The sequence below is a fragment of the Spermophilus citellus genome (assembly GCF_964194105.1).
Source record: "Spermophilus citellus genome assembly, chromosome: 1".
NCBI classification, from domain to species: Eukaryota; Metazoa; Chordata; class Mammalia; order Rodentia; family Sciuridae; genus Spermophilus; species Spermophilus citellus.
The window spans coordinates 109924313-109946002 of NC_138182.1; the positions used below are offsets into that span (position 1 = coordinate 109924313).

At 32.8% G+C, this 21690-nt stretch overlaps 1 protein-coding gene across 1 annotated transcript in view; it reads right to left on the bottom strand.

Annotated features, from left to right (window-relative positions):
* Positions 1 to 1236: 1236 nt before the first annotated feature.
* Positions 1237 to 21690, bottom strand: part of LOC308646027 (methionine adenosyltransferase 2 subunit beta-like) — a gene marked incomplete at its 5' end in the record, with an annotated part of 42632 nt that continues 22178 nt past the window's right edge. Inside the window, 7 exons of the mRNA XM_081288531.1 lie at positions 1237 to 2079; positions 2429 to 2542; positions 4402 to 4595; positions 5559 to 5711; positions 5893 to 6007; positions 7319 to 7513; positions 7591 to 7624. Coding sequence (XP_081144657.1) covers positions 1909 to 2079; positions 2429 to 2542; positions 4402 to 4595; positions 5559 to 5711; positions 5893 to 6007; positions 7319 to 7513; positions 7591 to 7624 — 976 coding nt within the window. The 3' untranslated portion in view covers positions 1237 to 1908. The remainder of the gene's footprint in view (positions 2080 to 2428; positions 2543 to 4401; positions 4596 to 5558; positions 5712 to 5892; positions 6008 to 7318; positions 7514 to 7590; positions 7625 to 21690) is intronic.

A 21690-nucleotide genomic window follows, 5' to 3' on the forward strand; every position in this document is an offset into this window, starting at 1 on the left:
ACACCTCTAGAAACATGATCTATATTGGTTTCTTGCACAGATGGAAAATGGGTGGCTGAAAAGAATGAGGTTTCTATTCTTTGAAGTTTTTTAATTTGGGGCTATATGATATGTAGCAACTTAAATACATTTTTTTTTAGCATTTGCCAAAAGCAAGTGTCACACTGGCTACCTTAGAAACACTCAGGAAGTATTTAAAACTAGATGAGACTGGGGTGGTGGCACATGCATGTAATCCCAGTGGCTGAAGCAGGATGATTGTGATTTCAAAGCCAACCTCGGCTATTTAGCAAGGCCCTAAGCAACTTAGGAAGATCCCCTCTCAAAATTATAGCAAGGCATCAAAATACAATGAGTGAATCAAATAAATGATTGAAAATACTGAACTATAAAAAAAAAAATTATAGCAAGGGCTGGGGATGTGGCTCAGTGGTTAAGTTCCTATAGGTTCAATCCATAATTAAAAACAAAATAAAAAACAAAAAAACCTCCTAGATGAGTAGGCCTCAATTTCTAAAGTTCCATTTCAGCAGGTCCAGGGTTAAGAATCAGTAAGATTTCTCTAGTTAATCCTCAAATATATGGCACCTGGGAATTGCTGTTTTAACCAAATTACCCAAGTATGATCCACTCTAATCCCAAAATTTTAAGTATATTAGGAAATTAGAAATACTGTGTCCAATGACAGAAATAAAACATAATCTGGGAAAAGAACACTTCAAAAGTGAAATTAGAATATTTGCAATGACTACTGAATAGAAGCAGCCAAGTCATAGGAGTCAATTTACCTTCCTGGCTTCCCTTACTAAGAACTCAAGTACTGTCCAAGCCAAGGTCACCTGAAAATTACATAGCAATTTGCAACATATTCAAATACTCTGCATTTTTAAGAAGGTATATTCTTTGTAAATCTTTGTAAATGCATAATACACATGATTAGTTATTTTTATTCAGTTAGTACAAGCAGATAAAGTCACACTGTAGATCTCCAGTGGTGAGTTCTTCAGTGTTCAATTTATTGGTGTGCATTCTCTCAACATACATAAACTACTTTTTGTATGCATCAGATATTACATAACAATATAATTTTCTTTAAAAAAAAAGAACAATTGTTTAGGCATTACATTTAAAAAGAATACAAGAAAACTAAGCATTACATGCCAGCAGTACATATTTATAATTCATGAGTGGTCAAAGAATTACAAGATCTATTATTATTATTATTTTTATTATTATTATTATTATTATTACCACACATATGAAATATTACTTAGCAACATGGGATGAAAAGAACAGTTCTATATTTATATTTAAAAATACACATACACACTCTCTCAAATGCTCACCATACACTGCTAGGAAAGCAGGAGGCATCAAGCTGCAGAAGTTCCCATATACATAACATATTGAAGTATCTCAAGCATAAAAACTGTACTTAAGTTGCAAAAATAAAGTTTCTTTCTTCAAATATTTTGATCTGAGCTCAAGCAAACCACATAATGAACACCAATGATTTTTGTATGACTTCACACTTTAAACAATCAACATACAAGTCAACAGCTTAAAAAAAAAAAAACCTGAAAATACAGAACTCGTAGAAATGAACAATGCATTTCATACAAAATAAGTCTACAGCAGATTGATTCATCCTGGCTCGAAATATTTAAGAATCATAATTTTATTTCAAATTGCAAATTAAGCCAGAACAAATATGATAAACAAAAATCATCACTAAATAAAGCATCATTGCCCTATAGTTTCTTTAGACAATTTCACTAGTGCAAGAGCATCATTTACCTGAAAGATTTATTTAAGAGTCACAATTAAAGAGTACCCATACAAAACTATTTCCTTTTTTCTTTAAAAAGTGCCACATACTATATACTTTTCATTAAAAAAAAAAAAAAACTAGTGAAAGACTGTCTGTCTCCATCTCTTGTCAATGAGGAAAGGCCAGAGTGATTTCTTGATTCCAATTCGAAATGGTGTTCGCTGGCCAATGCCCAAGGTCTCCAATTTGGAACAGTCAAGCTGAGCATTATGTGGATGTTGTGCTCCTATGACTGGGCTGTCAGTGATCTTTAAGGGAGAAAAAAAAATTGCAAGTCAATGAAGGACCACAACTTCAGGATTTTATTCTTACATCATTTTGCATATAGTTCCAGAAAACTGATTTGTATCATCCCTGGAAGTAAAGTATTATTTTGATGGCAGACATTTAATTTCATCAATACTCATGGACTTTTTTTTTAAAAACAGATAATAATTTAGAGAAAAGTATCACTACAAACTGAAAACATATGAGCAAAGTTCACTCCGATTAGTACCAGGAAATAATGTTATCCAAAAGCAACAAACAATAATACACACTACAGTGAAGGATCTAGACTTTTAAGAAGTCAGGAGTTTTTAAATGCCATGTACTTACAGGTCTTAAGTGACTGCTGGGGAAGTTGAAGGCATCTGCAATTGCACATGCCATTTCATACTTGGTCATCTGTTCATTACCGGACCAGTGAAAGGTTCCCTTAATTGATGGGTCCTATGAATAAGGACACAAAAAATTCAAAATAGTTTCAAACTTTTGGGTTGAATGGAATGATAGATTTGACAAGAAAGCTAATTTATAAAAGATCCAAGAACTAAAATGCAACATTCATTTTCTGGAATACTTTCCACAATTATCTAAAAATCCAATTCCTATTACTCTTACCAGCTAAGCACACACACAAAATATTTTTCTAAAATTCATTCTGAAGAACTTTTTTGAAATAAAAACGTAAATGCCTCCAATTTTACATAATAATAACCCTGAAAATTAAGATATTTTCATGGAAATAGACTAAGTTAATGAATACTTTAAATTATTCTAAAAGGCTAAAACCAAATTTAATAAGCATTTTTTCAAGATAAGATAATTAAATATTCTTATTATAAATAATAATATACTACTCAAAAAAAAAAATCAAAATACAGCCAGGTGTGGTGGTTCACACCTGTAATCCCAGAGGCTCAGGAGGCTGAGGTCTTAAGCAAATCAGTGAGATCCTGTCTCTCAATAATATACAAAATAGGGCTGGGATATGTCTCAGTGGTCAAGTGCCCCCAGTTCAATCCCTGGTAAGGGGGGGGGGATCAAAATACACACATTATATATATATATATATATATATATATATATATATATATATATATATAACCATGCTATTAACAAAACTTTAAATCTGTCCCTAATTCTATAGACCTTCTATTTAGTGCCAACTTTCTCAAATATTTAAAATTAACTCTTATTCAAACAACAAAATACAAACTTTTTTTCTTTTGGCAGTACTGGGGACTAAATCAATGGGGTGCTTTATCACTGAGCTACATCCATAGTCTTTTATAAACAAAAATCATCACTGACCTCAAACTTGCGATATGCCTGCCTCAGCTTCCCAAGTCACAGGGATTACAGACATACACCACCATGCCCCATCAGTTATTCTCAATGTGGGTAAAATGACTAAATTCCTACTTAGATTCTTCTTTGGCACTACAATTTTCTGGGGGGGGGGGGGTACCAGGGATTGAACCAGGGGAACTTAACCATTGAGCTACACCCCCCAGCTGCCTTTTTAATTTTGAGATAGGTTGTTGTTAAGTTGCTTGGAGCCTTACTAAATTGCTGAGGCGGGCCTTGAACTTGCAATTCTCCTACCTCAGCTTCCCAAGTCACTAGGATTATAGGTGTGCACCACCTAGCCTGGCTGGTACTACATATATCTTAATCAACAAAACTTCTATGTCATCAGGTGATGCTGAGTGCAGTGGTGAACACCTGTAATCCCAGTGGTTCAGGAGGCTGAGGCAGGAGAATTGTGAGTTCAAAGCAAGCCTCAGAAATTTAGCAAGGCCCTAAAACAACTCGGCGGGATCCTGTTTCAAAATAAAATATTAAAAAAGCCGTCGATGTGGCTCAGAGATTAAGGACTCCTGGGTTCAGTTCCCAGTACCAAACAAACAAAAAAGACATTACTGGCTGGGGACATAGCTCAGTTGGTAGAGTGCCTGCCTTACATGCACAAGGCCCTGGGTTCGAAAAGATATTAGGTAAATAGTTTATTACCTAAACAATAACTACAAATTTTCTGTCACTCTGCAAAAAAAAAAAAGGAAAAAAGAAAAAAAAAAAGATGGGGTCTGTAAATATGTAAGAAATAAACAAACATGAGAATATTTTTATCCTTTATGAATATAGTGTATTACCTATAAACTATTTTTGTTTGGTCTCCTAGTTTCAAAAAGGCATTTTTAACTTTCACTGACTCTCCAAGTGTAGCTATGTAAGTTTAAGCATGGAAAAGACAAGTGAATCTTTATTAAGATGGAAGCTAGGAACCATTCCTGCCAAAGACTCACCAGCATTCTCTTTTCTGCCAGTTGTCGACACATAGTAGCCACATCTTTGACATGTGTGGGAAACCTCTGCTGCCAATGGTCCATGTTTGCTGACTTGTTGCTGAACTGCACTTTATCAAACATGACCGTCACAGCACTTTCTTCAAGCTTTTCAACTTCTCCATACAGAACAGGAATTCTCAAAACAGCAGCTCCTAGAGATTAATATAAACAGACGTTTTAAAACCTATTGTTTCCTAGGTTTTGATAAAAGAACAATATGTGGATTTAAGGAGTATCACAATAAAAAACTTGCCTTTTAACAAAAATATACCAAAATAACACAGCTCACCTGTTATCATGCCAACTTAATAAACATGATCTTGAATACGATAAACATCTTTTGTCACTTGGGATGTGTTTACATGTAACTTTAACATTATTATTATTTTTTTTTTTAATCGGTACTAGGGTTTGAATCCAGAATGCTTTTACCACTGAGCTACATCCCCAGTCCTTTATTATATTTTATTCTGAGAGAAGTTTTGCTAAATTGCTGAGATTACAGGTTGTCTATCCCTACACCTGGCCCCCAATTTCTATATTATAATCATTAAAAATAAAACCTATAGGACAACAAATACAATAAATAATGCTGATTGGATGCCTGATTAAAAGAAAAAACAATAAAGAACACTTTATTCAAAGTAGAACATAGCAATTATAAAGATGAGCTAGGCATGATGGTGCACACTTATATTACCAGTGACTTGGGAGACTAAGGTAAGAAGATAACAAGATACAGGCCAGCCTCAACAATTTAGTGAAACCCTGCTCAAAAAAAGAAAAAAAAAAAAAGTGGAGAGGGGAGGGATGACTGGGGATGTAATTCATGTAGAATGTCCCAGGGTTCAATCCCCAGTACCTCAAAAGAAGGAAAAAAAAAAAAACAGTTGCAAAGATGTATACGCATATATTGATAATGCGGGAAAAAGTCTAGAATGTACAAATCCTTTAGGATTTTTAAAAATCCTTGTTTTTTCTTTTTATTAACTATATTCTCTAATTTTTCTCCAATGATTTATATTCCTTGATTTAAAAACCCAAAACAAAACCATATCTCTCCTAAATAAAATTTCTGCAAAACTTTAATCAGGGGCTAAAGAGGAATGTCTTACCCAAGTTATTCTCCAGGACTGCCTTTTCTCCTTCTAATTTTGTTTTACCATACAAATTTAGGGGACTTGGTATGTCTTCCTCACTGTAAGGTGGATCTGTTCCATCAAATACATAATCTGAGCTAATATAAATGAGAAATGCTCCAATTGCAGCTACAAAAGAAAAAAAATGAATCTATTAAGTCTTCTACAAGACATTAGTCTTCAGTGGAATTTAGAACAGTGTGTTCTGTGCAATGTTACAAATCTCTTATAACTCATCTACAAAACTTTAATCTTTAAAAACTCAGGGATGATTTAATATTTTATGAAGATTTTATGAAGTCATCATTACCTGCTTCCTTAGCTAAATTCCCAGACGCATCCACATTAAGCTGAGAAGCAGCATCTGGCTGATTCTCTACAACATCTGGTCTTCTCTCTGCTGCACAATGTACTATGACATGAGGCTGGAAGGTAAGCATTAATGTATTTTTAATCCAAAATGGAATAAATTAGAGGAATTACAGCTTTTCCAGAGTAAATTAATTCAGAGATAAATGTTCCTTAAATCAATATTTCTTCAACTAAGAATATATTGATCACTGTTAATCTTTATTTTTTATTTATTTTTTTTAAATATTTACTTTTTAGTTATAGGTATACACAATATCTTTATTTTTATTTTTACGTGGTGCTGAGGATCAAACCCAGTGACTCACACATGGTAGGCAAGCGCTCTACCTCTGGGCCACAACCCCAGCCCCACTGTTAATCTTTAATGTAGTCTTGTCACATTTCTTCATTCCCCCGAAGGTTCAAATTTCCTCAAATATATATAATAAGTCCGCCCAAAGAAAAATTTTGTAATCCTTAGAAAAAAATCAGAAAAAACTCTCCCAACTATGTAGAAATAGAATTTAAGTATCAAAATAAATTTTAATCTCCCGATTTGAATGGGAGACCTAATATTTAATATATTTATGACAAAGGGGAAGTATTATCAATTGCAAATTTAAATCAAAAATTTTTTGATCAATTGCTTAATGAAAATCAAGTATGCGCAAGTACATATTCCTAGTTGAGCATCCAGACTGCCACCTATAAAACAGATATTTTGGGAAGACCAAGAATTTCATAATCTAGTGGAAAAGACGAATGTAAAGAGAATTTCACTGATGTGACAGACATCAAGATAAAGGTCTATAAAAGGTCCTCTTAGACAAAAGGCACCTAGTTGCCAGAGGAGCTGAGCGATAGCTAAGATCTAAGACGATGACTGACAGAGGCAGTGTATCATATACCAAGTTTACTCCTTCTCAACAATCAATTAAGGAGACATAATCATTGAGTGCTTCCAAGACTGTAAGTACATAATCTGGAGTGCTTCTTAAAATGCAACATTCTGGACCCCAAGAGGGATGATTTCCTGAGTTACAATCTCAGGGAATGAGACCTGAGAACATGTTTTCAAAATGATTCTGATGTAGGTGTTTCAGATATATAGATAAACTATGTAATTTTTGAAAAATGTTTTAACTTAGAAGTCATTCACAAATATGAAGGATTTTATGAAAAGCTCAAGTTTTTGTCTTTGCCAACCTGTATCACCCTAAGCTTTTTAATGATTACATATACCTTTGTCATGCTACAATAAACAGTACTGAATATTGTGGGTGCTTTTAAATATATCATTTTCCCTCTCAACAAGCACATTTTCTATGTCATCTAGAAAATCCTTAATAATTCATGTGTGTATTTAAATAAACAGACAACCATACCTGAAATTCATGAATGATGTGATGAACTGCATTAGTATCCAACAGATTAACCTGTTCAAATTTTGGTCTTGCTCTTCTAAAACCACAACCAACAGCATGCCAATTATTCTGGTGAAATTCTTTGTATACAGCTCTGCCAAGGAGTCCAGTGGCACCAGTAATTAGAACCCGCCTACTCGGGATGTTTACTTCCTCCTAAAAAAGAGAAAATGTGATTATTCACTTTGAAAATAATTCCCTCAAAGAAATGAGTTGCCATATTCACTAAATACCTCAAGTCGACTGCTTTTTAACCTTCTGTCATATCTACAAGTCAATACAAAGAATAAAAATTCATCAAAATGCATCAACAACTTTATCACTTCAAAGTTTTAAAGGAAAAAAACATAAAATGATCATCTTATTTGATTTAGATTTCATGGTAACAAAGGCAGGTTTTACATTTGATTGATGATGCCCCCCTAATGAGTAATAAACAGAAACTTTATGTACAGTTTATAAAAATATACAAGTCTTAATCTTTTTTTATGGTCTGATTAAGTATTTAGATTATAACTGCCAATATGTTTATATAAGATGACATTTCTACTTTTCAGTTTTTAATCCCAAACTTTCCTTCAAACCTCAATTTATTTATCACATTTTGATGGTTCTGAGAATTAGCCAACATTTCAAAAGAGCTTATGTGAAAAAATAAATTGAGTCTTCACAACACAACATGTTTCCTAAATTTTACCGGATTGGAAAATGCTGAGTTAACTTTATATTTGCCTATATGAAATAGCTTCAGTAAACAGTGATGGAAAGAAATATTTTAAATTGACCTATGTTCCTAGATTTAAAAACAATTATACACAGACATTTATGAGAAACACTATTTAATAAAATGTAAATTCTGGATATCCAAGACAAAGTTTCAAAATTTCTCTCTTCTCAAGATTTCCTTCTTTGTTAACTAGACAAGTCTTAGATTTTGTGTACTATTCATATTTCCCATATTTCCATTTTCTGATGCCACATATAATATTTTACTACTACTATCCTCACAATAAGAATAAAGATGAGCAATCCGAAAATCCAAAATCCTTAGTTCCATGAGATCATTGGGGTAACCAAACTGCAGCCTTGAAACCTGGGAATGAAGGCAGACAGACATAGAATCAAGGTTAGATATCCACATTCAGAGAAATAAAACTAAATACCTATCTCCTACCAGTGACAAAAATCAATTAAAAATGGACTAAGTATTTACACGTGAGATGTAAATCTGTAAAACTTATACATGAAAATGTAGGGGAAATCTTTCAGGAGACTAAAACTGGCAAGAATTTTTTGAACAAAACACCCAAATCAAAGAAAACAAAAGCAAAACATAGAGAAATCAAACTACATCAAAATAACACCATTTTGCTCAGCAAATGAAATGATCAACAGAACAAGGAGACAATGCACACTATGGGAGAAAGCATTCCAAACTCTACAGAGGTGGATTCCAAAAATATACAAGAACTTGAAAACACCTCAGACCAAAGCAAAACAGAAACAAGCACACCAATGAAGAAATTAACGATGGACCTAAAATGACATTTCTTAAAAAAAAAAAAAGACATACAAATAGCTAACATGTGTATAAAAAAGACTTGACTTCACTAACAGAGAAATGCAAATCAAAGCCACACTGGTTTATTGTCTCAACCCAGCAGAATGGCTATTATCAAAAAGTCTAAAGGTAACAAGTGCTGGAGAAGATGTGGAAAAAAGGGAACCCTTATAAATTTTCCTCTATCATGGAAAAGAATACAGAAGTTTTTCAAAAAACTGAAAGCAGAGATACTATAAGATACAGCAATGCCACTACTAGGTAAACATCCAAAGGAAATGAAATCAATCATGTCAGAGAGACATTTACACTGCTATGTTCTTTGCAGCACTATTCACAATAGGTAAGAAATGGGAACAACTTAAGCGTTCAGCAATTATTGATGGATAAGGTAAATATTGCACACATACACAATGCAGTACTATTATGCTGTAAATAAAATGGAAGCCTGTTATTCATGGCAACTTGGGTGGAACTAGAGGTCATTATGCTAAGTGAAATAAGCCAGCAGAATAAAACAATTACCTCACAGTATTACTCATGTGGAATATGAAAAAGTGGATTTTGTAGAATTTGTGAAGAAAATGATGGTTATCAAAAAATAATAATGTTAAAGTCAAGGGTAAAATAGAAGGAGGGATCTTGGATAGAGGTTGATCAGTGGATACTCAGGAGTAGGAGGTCCTGGTGTTCTATTGTACAGAAGGCTGACTGATTATACATAATAAAAATGTACTGTATATTTCATGGAGGTAGGAGAAAGGAATTTGAATGTTCTTAAACCATAAAGAAATGATAAATGTTTGAGGAGCTAGATATGTTTAACTTGATTAAAAATTACACTATATGTATCCATATATCACAAAGAACAACAAAAAAATATATAATGTTTATGTTTTGTAACAGTACAGAATAAATAAAAAAACCTGGGAATGAAGGGAATTTGCTGTTTTAATATATAATTTCCTAATTATATAACATATGATGAGCATATTTTCACATGTCTACTTTTCTCTCTTTAATTTCATAAAATTTGCCAACAGAATTGCTATAGTTCAACAATAATAGATATTTGATTGACAATTACTCACCATGACATTAGTATCTCAGTGTTATTATTTATTAGAAAATGCTAACTAAAATCGCAATGAGATATCTCTACACCTCTACTTGAATAATCAAATTTAAAAAGACTCAATAATTAACAAATTTTGATGGAGCATTCCCTTGTATTGCCATACAAAATGGGATAGCCACTTATAAAACAGTTTGACAGTTTTGTATAAAATTAAAACTATCTTTCTCATGGCATCAGCAGTTTCACTCTGAAGTAATTATGAAAGTAAATTAAAGTATATGCACCCAGAGACAAGACCCAGATACTTACAATAGTAGTTTTTTTTATATTATATGAAAACTGGGCAAATAAATTTTGTATATCTATATAATACAAATCAACACTATAATTTAAATTTATTTCTGATTCATGAAATAGTTTTATAAATCTCAAAGATATATTTAAAAAGCCAAAACCTGAACACTATATCTTATATAACTTTATTTAATATGGTGTCAGGAATAAGTTTATTCATTGCTGGTATACAGAGCATATGAGGAGAAGACTGCTTATAGAAGTGCACAAAGGACTTTGCTGATGATGGAAATGTCCTGTATAATCACTGTGGCTGTAATTAAATAATTGCAAACTTTTAAGCTATCATAAAATTACAAGTTAGAAACTGTTTACATTAAAATGATACTTTAGTAAGACCTAAATTAAAATAAATAAGGAGGCAAGCCACCTAACTAAGGACATTTTTATAGTTTGGGTACAAATTGTACCCTAAAGATTCATATAGGAAGCCTTGGTCCTCAGGTGGTAGTATTGGTAGGTACTGTGGACCTTTATGAATCGAGACCTTTGGGTGGGTTCTAAGTACATTTTAAGTACACATTTAAAACAATTATGGGACCATGCTGATCCTCTTTCTCATTCTGCTTTGGTTTAAAATGTGAGTTTGGGGGGCTGGGGATGTGGCTGAAATGTTAGCACGGTTGCCTGGCATGTGTGCATGGCACTGGGTTCTATCCTCAGCACCACATACAAATAAAATAAAGATGTTGTGTCCACCAAAAACTGAAAAATAAATATTAAAAAATTCTCTCTCTCTCTCTCTCTCTCTCTCTCTCTCTTTTAAAAGAAATGTGAATTTTTCTCTGATCTTTATTAATGACCATTAGCATCAGCATCATGAGGTAATTTCATTAATCACTGACTATTTCGAGGAGGTCAGTACTTTGAGCCTCTGAATTTTGGGTTGAATAAGTGTTTTCCCTTTATGAAGTTAAGTATTTCAGTTATTTCATTATAGTGATGCAAACATGACCAATATATTCAGTTATTTCTAAGGGTTAATTATTTGCATTATTCTATATTTCATTCTTTGTCAAATGCCATGACATGAAATTATAACCATTATGGTATGTCCAAGAAAGATCTAATTCTTCAAGGCACTAACAGGAAGGTGATCCTTTCCATTAATGAGACTCTGTTCTATAAGTAACAGATCAGAATATTCATTCCAGTCTGGTGCCACAGACAGATTGTCTTATTTTGACACTTTATATATACCTGATTCTAGAATTCAATTTTAGTTTTATTTGGGGATATACATTTTATCTTGTCTTGTTACACCTTCAAGCACCACAGAATATTCTATTCCTTTATTAATTGTCTGAAACATGGCTTTAGTCACTGTTTCCACCTCCATATATCTAGGATTTAGGGATTCTGTGTCCTGTCCTTAAAATCCTTTTATTCTATGAAAGATCCACCCACCAAAGCTTATCATTTGTTGAATATACAAAAACAGAGAACTTCCAATAAAAGTTATTGGTATATAATAAATTCTTCATGTATGTGTCTGTGTGGTGTATGTGTGTATTAGAAACACTACATTTCAGAAATGACTTATTGTTTTGGTATTTGATGAAAGGCTATCCAAATTACATGAAAACATGAATTATTTCAGGATAAATTTTACAGTTTAACAAGGAAATAAAATATGCTGTGGTAAATTTTTAGATGGTGAGTTAAAAAAAAAAAACTCTTGCCTTTTTAATTCATGAATGATCTCTCTCTCTTACTTTTTCTGCCCTTCATTGCAAAATGAAAGAAAGACAAGTATTAAAAACAAAATGGTACAACTGGAAAATTTTGACTATGTAAAACGGAAGATAGAGCCAAAATGGAATGTCTTTAAAATGGTAGAGCCAGAGAGGCATTGTGTTGAACTTCATACAAAATGTCATCATTTTTTTCTCACCTTCTCATAATAAGTTTTGTTGACTTTCTAAAGGGGACAAAATCATCCTGGTTTTTGGATGAAAATTTAGCAGGACTGTCAGAAAGATCAAATTTTTCTCAAGTATTATTCTTTGTCACAAAACTCAGAAGTACCAGATCCCCTGAGGCAGATGTAAACAGCCTGCCACTTTTGGACTCTGTCTGCTCCACTGCTATGTGATGCACCATCTCTTGGGAAACAGACCTGCTTCACTGACTTCTCAAATATTAACTTTGTACCACTAAATACTAGGTTAGAAAAAGTCAAGGTGAAATGATTCCTCACAATTTAGAATGGATATTTTAGACTTGGGATTCTTTAACATTCTTAGTCATCAATAAAGATCCATTAATTAATTAAAAACAAAAATATTATAAATCAATATGAATAAAACAATGAATTTTATACCATTAAAGCAATCATTGGCATCAAATAGTTAACACGTAAGAGAGAGATGAGATAAAAAGTGTTTTATTCTCAACTAAATTATGATGGTGAAACAAATCCATGATTATTTCATTATTACAAAAATATAAAATAATTAGTAAAGTTTTCAATATTTCTATTTGAGAATAATATTGCCTCAGTAAATTATCAAAAGCAAGGGTAAAACAGGAAAGAAAATTAGCATATATAAATATAGGTCCCAATAGATATACCTCACGGCACACACTACAGAATAATATTTAACTTTATTATAAGCTTTTAGACAATAAGTATCTCAATAACTGAGGAGTAGTAAATAAAACTTTTACAGGGAAATACAGGTGTTTTGCACACACACACATAAATACAGTACACAAAACCATAGCCATAGGCACAAAGTCCTGGCTTCATTCAAATGTCAAGTCATGGAGATATTTATTAAACAATTGCCATCTCATTTCATCCTCAAAGCCATATATCAGTGTATGTGCTCTTTCACTTATTTAATAAATTGAGGGCACCAAGAATCATTGATTTAAATAGCTTACACAATCTTGTAAGTGAAAAGGTTGTATTTAAAACCAGATGTGACTTTATCCATGGTTCATCATATCATAGTTACCCTGATGCCACCTTACTGCTGCTTTCTGAGAGAAAAGATATAAAAGTGAAAAACTACAAAAGAAACACAAAATACACTGATGCACAATAATGTGGCTAACAAAGCATTTCAGAGTTTCACCAGATTGAACTTCCCTAAAAAGTCTTATTTTTAAGAAGTCAATAAAGTTAAGAAAAAAATTTCTCTGTATATTCTTCATATTATTTATAAAGAAATTTAAAATAGTAATGTGGATCCAGCAATACCACTAAAGTTCATATACAAAAAAAATGAAATCAGTAGATAAAATAAGTATCAGCTCTGCCATAATTGTTTCACCATTATTCACAATATCCAAGTGATAGATTCAAAAGTATCTATGAACAGATGAATGAATCCAGAAACAGAGAATACACAGGGATACGCAATGAAATACTACTCAGTCTTTAAAAAACAAAGAAATCCTGGCATTTACAATAACATGGATGAACCTAAAGATCAGCATGTTACATGAAATAAGCCAGGGACAGAAAGAGAAGCACCACAGGATCTTATTTACATGTACAATCTCAAAAGTTAAACATCATAGAAATACAGAGTAGGATTGCAGCTACAAGGGTCTGACAGAATTGGGGAAGATTGAAGATTTTGGTTAAATACTACAAAAACTTTTTTTTTTTAATACAGAGAAATAATTTCCAGAGATATATTATATAACATGACAACTGTAATTTATATCAACATATTATTCTTGAAAATCTCTAAAGACTAGAATGTGTATGTGGTGTGAGACACTAAAACCAGGGTCTCAGACAGGCAAAGCACACAGACTTACCATTGAGTTACACAACCAGCTTCTAAATAGTAGATTTTTAAGTGCTCTCACCAACAAAAAGAGGTGAGTAGGTGAGATAATATGTATGTCAAATATTTCAATTTAGCCATTATACAATGTATACATATTTCAAAGCATCATGTTTTGCCATGTATCTGTGTTTTATCTATTAAGAAAACAATGACTTTAAAGATAATGAAACAATGTTGAACAATCAGATCTCTAAAATAAGTATCTGAGTGAATGAATTAAAAACTAAGGTAGTCGTGTTCAAATTGGTTTAGGCTCAACTGTCAAAGCAATCAAATTTACACAATTTTTCCAATCTTCTTTTTATGACATCTCTAAATAATTTCATATAGATTATTACATGACTAAAATTATCTTAACAAATTTTATGTGGGAAAAAGTTTTCAATTTTAATGAGGCATGCCTAGTTTTACAATTATTGCACCATATGATACAGTATTTAACTGTGTCAGAAATGACCAAAATGGAAGCTGGGTGTGGTCAAGCACATCTGTGATCCCAGCTACTCAGGAGGATCACAATTTTGAGACCAGCCTTGGCAATTTATCTGGACCCTGTCTCAAAATAAAAATGGTTGAGGATTTAGATATCCCTAGTAAAATAACACCAATAAATTTAAATATCCCTAGTAAAAATAACACCAATAAATAAAACTAAACAAAACAAAAAACATAAATAAAAACAAACCAAAAAACCCTGCCAAGTATCTTTTATATTTTAAAGCAGCTGTACCAGTTTTCATTCCTACAGCAATGCATGAGAGTCTCTGTCTTCAAGCATTCTCATCAGTACTTGGTAAGAAAAATATTTTATGTACTTTTTATAGTGTATAGCAGTGCTTTATGCTGTTTATTTATGTAAGTTACTATTTTTTTTGAGAAATTTAAGGTTTACTCAGAAGTTGAATGGAAAGTAGAGTTTCCATATGCCCTGAGACATGCAACCACCAAACCACCTTGGTTTCTCCTAATATTGACATCTTGCATTATTGATGTGCCTTCTTTAGGATCAACAAGTGAATCTTGAAACATTCTTATTAATGAAAGTCTATGTGAGTTTTTACTCAGTCTTGTATCTGTGATGAGTTTTTTTTTTAAGAGAGAGTGAGAGAGGAGAGAGAGAGAGAGAGAGAGAGAGAGAGAGAGAGAGAGAGAGAGAGAGAATTTTTAATATTTATTTTTAGTTCTCGGCGGACACAACATCTTTGTTGGTATGTGGTGCTGAGGATCGAACCTGGGCCGCACGCATGCCAGGCGAGCGCGCTACCACTTGAGCCACATCCCCAGCCCTGTGATGAGTTTTGACAAGTATATAATGACATGTATATACCCACTATTGTAGAAGCATATCAAATAATTTCATTGATTCAAATGTTTTCTTATTCTGATTTATAATTTTGGTTATTGTGCTTTGTTTGCTAGTAGTCCCCTTCCCCAGGTGAAAACACTTGAGTCTGGATTTCTTAAATGCTAAATATTTCTTAATATATTATTTTTAAAATTAATTTATTTATTATAATTTGTTAAACATGTCAGAAGAATATATTTCAATTCATAGTATAAATATAGAGCACAATTTTTCATGTACCTGGCTCTTCATAAAGTAGAGTCACACCTTTTGTGTCTTCATACATGTACTTAGGGTAATGACTTCCATCTCATTCCACCATCTTTCCTACCCCCATATTCCCTCTCCTCCCCTCCCCTTTGCTCTATCTAGAGTTTGTCTAATTTTCTCATGGTCCATTATGAACTAGTATCCTTATATCAGAGAAAATATTTAGCCTTTCGTATTTTTTGATATTGGGTTACTTCACTTATTCTCCAACTTCATTCATTTACCTGCAAATGTCAGGATTTTATTCTCTTCTCATGCTGAGTAATATTCCACTGTGTATATATATCCCACAGTTTCTTTATTCATTCATCTATTGAAGTGTATCTAGGTTGGTTCCACAATTTAGCTATTGTGAATTGTACTGCTATAAATATTAATGTGGCTGTGTCACTGTAGTATGCTGGTGTTAAGACCTTTGGGTATAACCCAAGGAGTTGCATAGCTGGGGCAAATGGTGGTTTCATTCCAAGTCTTCCAAGGAATCTCCATACAGCTTTCCATATTGGTTGCACCAATTTGCAGATCTGCAAGGGAATTTGACTCAGTGTTGCATTGTTGGTCTGTTTCTAAGACTCAGAACTTTCTAGACATTTGTTTAATAGCATATCACAATGCTTATTTGCTTAATTCATGGATAGCTTTGGTTATCTGTGAGGTAAGGATTGTCTTTATGGTTTCAAAGACTTTATCACAAGGTTATTAGTTTCAGAAATTCTCTGGGTAAGAATTCTTCCAGAAAACCCTGTGTGAATCACATTTACAGAAAGCTGGTTTCCAGGCAAATGATAAAATGCCAAACATTACACAAAGTTTTCCCCAGCTTCAGTTTCCTCAAAGAAGTTCCTAATTAAGTTTATTTCGAGTGCATGTATTTTTTACATGAAAATCTTTTTTATTTTTTATCTGACTGAGGGTGGAACAAGAATGTTAAGCAGATTGACATATTTTTGTTTGTAGATATATATTTCTAAATAGTGCCCATTACATGGAAGTTTCTCACTCCTTCCCTTGATGTTTCTCACATACCTCATGCATTTAGTGGGCACATTGATTATTATCAATGGAACAGTTGGGTGTAGTAGCATTTTCTACTTCACTTCTCAACCACTTCTAATATGACCTTTTAACAAATTATTTCATTAAAATAATTCCCCCAATAAAAGTCTACAAAAAATCTAGAAAACAGTACAATGAATAACTTTCTATTTTTTACTGATATTCCTCAATTATTAAAATTTGTCTCTTTAGCCTTATTTCTGGTGAAACAAATTTTCTGTACTAATATTTTCTTTATGACACTTTGTTTGTTTGAACTGGCTTGACTTTAGTATGATAGTTTGTCTTGCTTTGTTTCTGAATAAATTATGTCTTTAAAATAATAATTATTATTTTTTATTTCAAAAACTTGATAACAATTTTTTTAATCAGAAAAAAATACTTATTTTGAAACTGTCTGTTAGGTTTAATTTTGAATTTTATTTTTTAAAAATTTATATCTTTGAACAACTCATCTTCAAACATCCTTTTGTCTTTTACTGACCCTGTTGGTATAGATATTATGCTCAATTCCACTGTCAATACATCTTCTTTAACCAGATGCATTATCTTCTTGAAAGTTCTAAAGTACTACTTAGCATTTTTGCTGAGATCTGATACATCCATGTATTGATTTTAAAGTCATTAATTCTGCAAATTCATGCACAAAAATATAAGAATTTATGGAGGATAAAAGATATGACAGAGTAATTAAAACTTTGGCAGCTTTGTAATCTGGGCTTCAACTAAGCTTCTAACTATCCTAATAATCACACAAGCATATTAAACCTCCACTGGCATTTCAGCCCAGGATCAGCCAGTTCATCAGAAGCAGACAATGCAGGGCTTTCTGCCTCTTCCTTGGAGACTGTCAAAAGAAGCATGGATTCTATCCCAATTAAAATTTTTATAGAGCCTACATTTCTATCAATCAGGTTTTATTTAAGTATTTATTTTTTGCACAGGGGAAATATCTCTGCATTTATTTTATTTCTATTTGCAGCATCACAGTGTCACCAGAGAGCTTGACATCATTGGGAGAAAAACACTGTTTCCAACCACTAAAATGAATACCATTGATCTTAGAAAAACACACTTGGCAGATATTTCCAACTATAATTTTTCCTTTTCTTTTTTTGACAATTGTTTTACTGATTTTTATTTAATTAGTTATACATGACTGTAGAATGCATTTATGCACTTTGATATATAATACATAGATGGGATATAATTTCTCATTTTTATGACTGTACATGTTGCAGAATCATATTGGTCTTGTAGTCCCATATATACATAATGTAATAGTGTCTGTTTCATTCAATTATCCTTCCAATCCCCACATCCCCTTCTTTCTCCTCCCATAACTTCTCTCTACCTAATCTAAGGTAACACTATTATTCTCTAGTGCCTCCCACCTTATTGTGAATTAGCATCTGCATATTACAGAAAACATTTGACCTTTGGTTTTCTGGGATTGGCTTATTTTGCTTAGCATAATATTTTGCAACTCCATACATTTACTGGCAAATGCCATAATTTCATTGTTCTTTGAAGTGGAGTAATATTCCATTGAGTATATATACCACATGTTCTTTATCCATTCATCTATGAAGGACACCTAGGTTGGTTCCATAGTTTAGCTACTGTGAATTGAGCTGCTATAAACATTGACTTGACTGCATTACTGTAATATGCTGATTTTAAGTTCTTTGGATATAAACTGAGGTACGTAATTTCTCCTTTACTTACTTGAAATATTGGCATGTGTTCTTTTATGGTGCTACATATTTTGAGGCTTAAAATCATTTGTTTTTTCATATTTCTCTTTATTTGTTATAATATTGCAATAGGAGTGTGGACATTAACAGTCTATAAAGAAGATTTTCTAAAAAATTTTCATTCTTTCTGAATTCGGATGCTATTATAGCATACCTATGTGAAGCTATTAAAACTCATGCATTATTTCATTTTATTTATGGATAATATTGTCTGTACCATAAAATGCTTATATGGTGAATATACACTGTGAAGATAAAAATAAATTCATTGTAAGCTTAAATATGAGTAGAATAATTTTAGAAACCTACTATGGTTTATCTATGGTTTTTATATGTCACTCAAAGGCTTGTTTACTAGACCTTGGACTCAGTCTGAAGATATAGAGTCAGTGGTTTCTTTAAGAGGTGGAATTTAGTTCAAAGTCACTAGACCATTGAAAGTACTTCATTTATAAGGTATAGATGCTGTACTACTAGGATCCTGGTTAATTCTTATGAGATGATTATTGTAGAAAAACAAGCCTGGCCCTCCTCTCTCTCTCTCTCTCTCTCTCTCTCTCTCTCTCTCTCTCTCTCTCTCTGTCTTTCTATAACCTGTCCCTCTCACACACATTTGGGCCATGGTGATGCTAAGATTATCCACTATACCCTAAGATGTGAGTGCCATGCCTCTGAAATTCTAGAAAAGTGAGCTTAATAAGTATCTTCTCTTTATACTTAAGTCACTCAAAGTTATTATAGTACAGCAAATGACAACCATTTATTTATATATTTATTTAAGTAACATAGCTATACAAAAGTCTTGAAAAGTTGATTTGGGGCCAAGTAACTGAAGTCTAGCTATTGAAGTATAGAAGAAAGGAATATACTTCAATTTCTAGGTTTGACTCTTAAGCTTTCCAACATATGATCCTCTTCTTCCTATTACATCACAAATCTGAAGGCACTACCAAAAATAGTAACTTCAATCATGGGAAAGCCATACAAGCAGAAAAGTATAATTCTAACAGCTTGAAATGAACTCTGGTGGTGGAAAATTAATTGTTATTATACCTTAACAACATATTTGCACTATTTGTTTCAGCATGCCTAATATAATGACAAATTGCCAGAAGAAGAAAGTGGGAAGTATAAGAGGAGAGATAGCTGATTTGAAGGCACCTCAGAAAGTGTTGACTATGTAATAATTTATATTCTCCAATTCAGTGAGGGTGGCGGCGCTGTCCCATGCCACACTACAACATCAGAAATTAAATCCAATGCATTTTTTCATATGGATATTTTTATAGCTACTGTCTATCCACAAGTTTGGTGGTTCCCTATGACTTATGATAATGCTTCTTTGTGCTTTGTGGCAACTGCTGTCCTCAAGAATGTTAAATTTGCTCTATAAGCAAACCATGATTTACTAAGAGGAAACAACTTGAAACAATAAGTATTAGATTCCCAATTTTTGTAATCTGATTTAGAGAAACCTAAGAAACAATTCCTTATTTCAGATGCCATAAGCCATGTGAGAGGTAGAACTTCTAACAAGATCTGTGAAGAATCTGATATTTTATATAACATGTTTAGTTTAAATTTATGTAGTGCATCTCAAAGGTATTAAGTCAGCAAAAAGAAGGAGGTATATAATTGAATTTCTATAGAACAATGGCTCAAATACATTAGGATTCCTTGCTAAATCTAATTTTTTTATATGTGAATATAAAAAATAAATAAATAGTTCAGAAACTATTTTATATTTTGACATGTTCATTGACATGTCCTGAGTTCCTTTCAATGAAGAGAGACTGACCCTTTAACCCACTACATTCTAGTTTTCAAAAACAAAAGAAAACAAACAAATTTTAGAAGCGATTATAACCAATATGTTATGACAAATCAGGTGATACACCCTTGAAGACTGCACACAGGAAATTGGTATGTTTAGTTTTGAGGAAGAGCTGCTCCTTAAGCACAGATGTTACAGCTCACACAAGGGAAGCATGCTAGGCATACACAGCCGCTCTCTCAGTGGGGATGGGCCACCTCAATTTTTGGAAACTGATTTTCTTTGCCAAACCTAGGATGTATTATACTCACTGCCTAATTTTCTTTGCAGCATCTAATTTTCTTGCCCTCAATAAGAATAGACCCATTTTCTTGGGTAGAAGAGTATTTATATCAACCCTAGGTCCACATATTTGAAATAAACATTCTTTTTATTGGATAGACATAGTCCAGATTGAGCTTCTCACAGGATTACCCCCTTGTTCCAAAAATCATTCATTCAATGTAAGTCCAAGTCCCTGGATGATCCATAAGACATAGTCTTTTTTTTTTTAATCTTGTGTAAAGATAAAAAAAAAAATTAAAAGGGGCATATAAGTCAACTGGCAATCATAAGACACAAATCTGGACCTATTGGTGGACAACTTAGTTTTCACTTTGAGAATGCCTTGAAATGAAGCAAATTCAGTTGGAAATGATATAGAGCTAGAAAAAATAAGATTCTTGATGATGGTACTCAAACATCTGAACCCAGTTCTAGTAAAGTTTTAGTTTTCTGTTGTTTCATTGGTGGGTGTGTGTTTATGTGTGTGTTAGTATCAATACATTTGTGTCTTTTGTTTAAGTCAGTTTGAGGTTAATATTGTAGTCTGATTTTCTATGAAAATCTGAAACTTGATTGTCTGTTGTAGTTTTGTTTTATCTTTTGACTAAAGAAGGAGAGTACAACAGTATGGTTAAGCTCTGGTCCATACAGAAGCACTAACACGAACTATGTCATCAACCTTACCCAATATAAGCAGAAAACTGAATGTGCAAACAGAATTGTTTTGGAAGCAAGAATCAGAGGTGATGCTTGGAGTGGTGGGATGCAGGCAACCTGGGTTTGGTGCAACTTTGTCCTTCTTTGGCCACAACACTTCTATGTACTACAAAATATATTTAATTTACCATCTGGATTCACCTTCGTACCCGCATATGCACTTGCTGTTATTTCTTCCTTCTTTTAATTCCTCTAGTCAAGGGTACCTCTACTGGTATCTGATATAAGAAGATAAGTGACCCTAGATTTCTGTGACTATGTTTTTAGAATTTATATCATGACATCTTC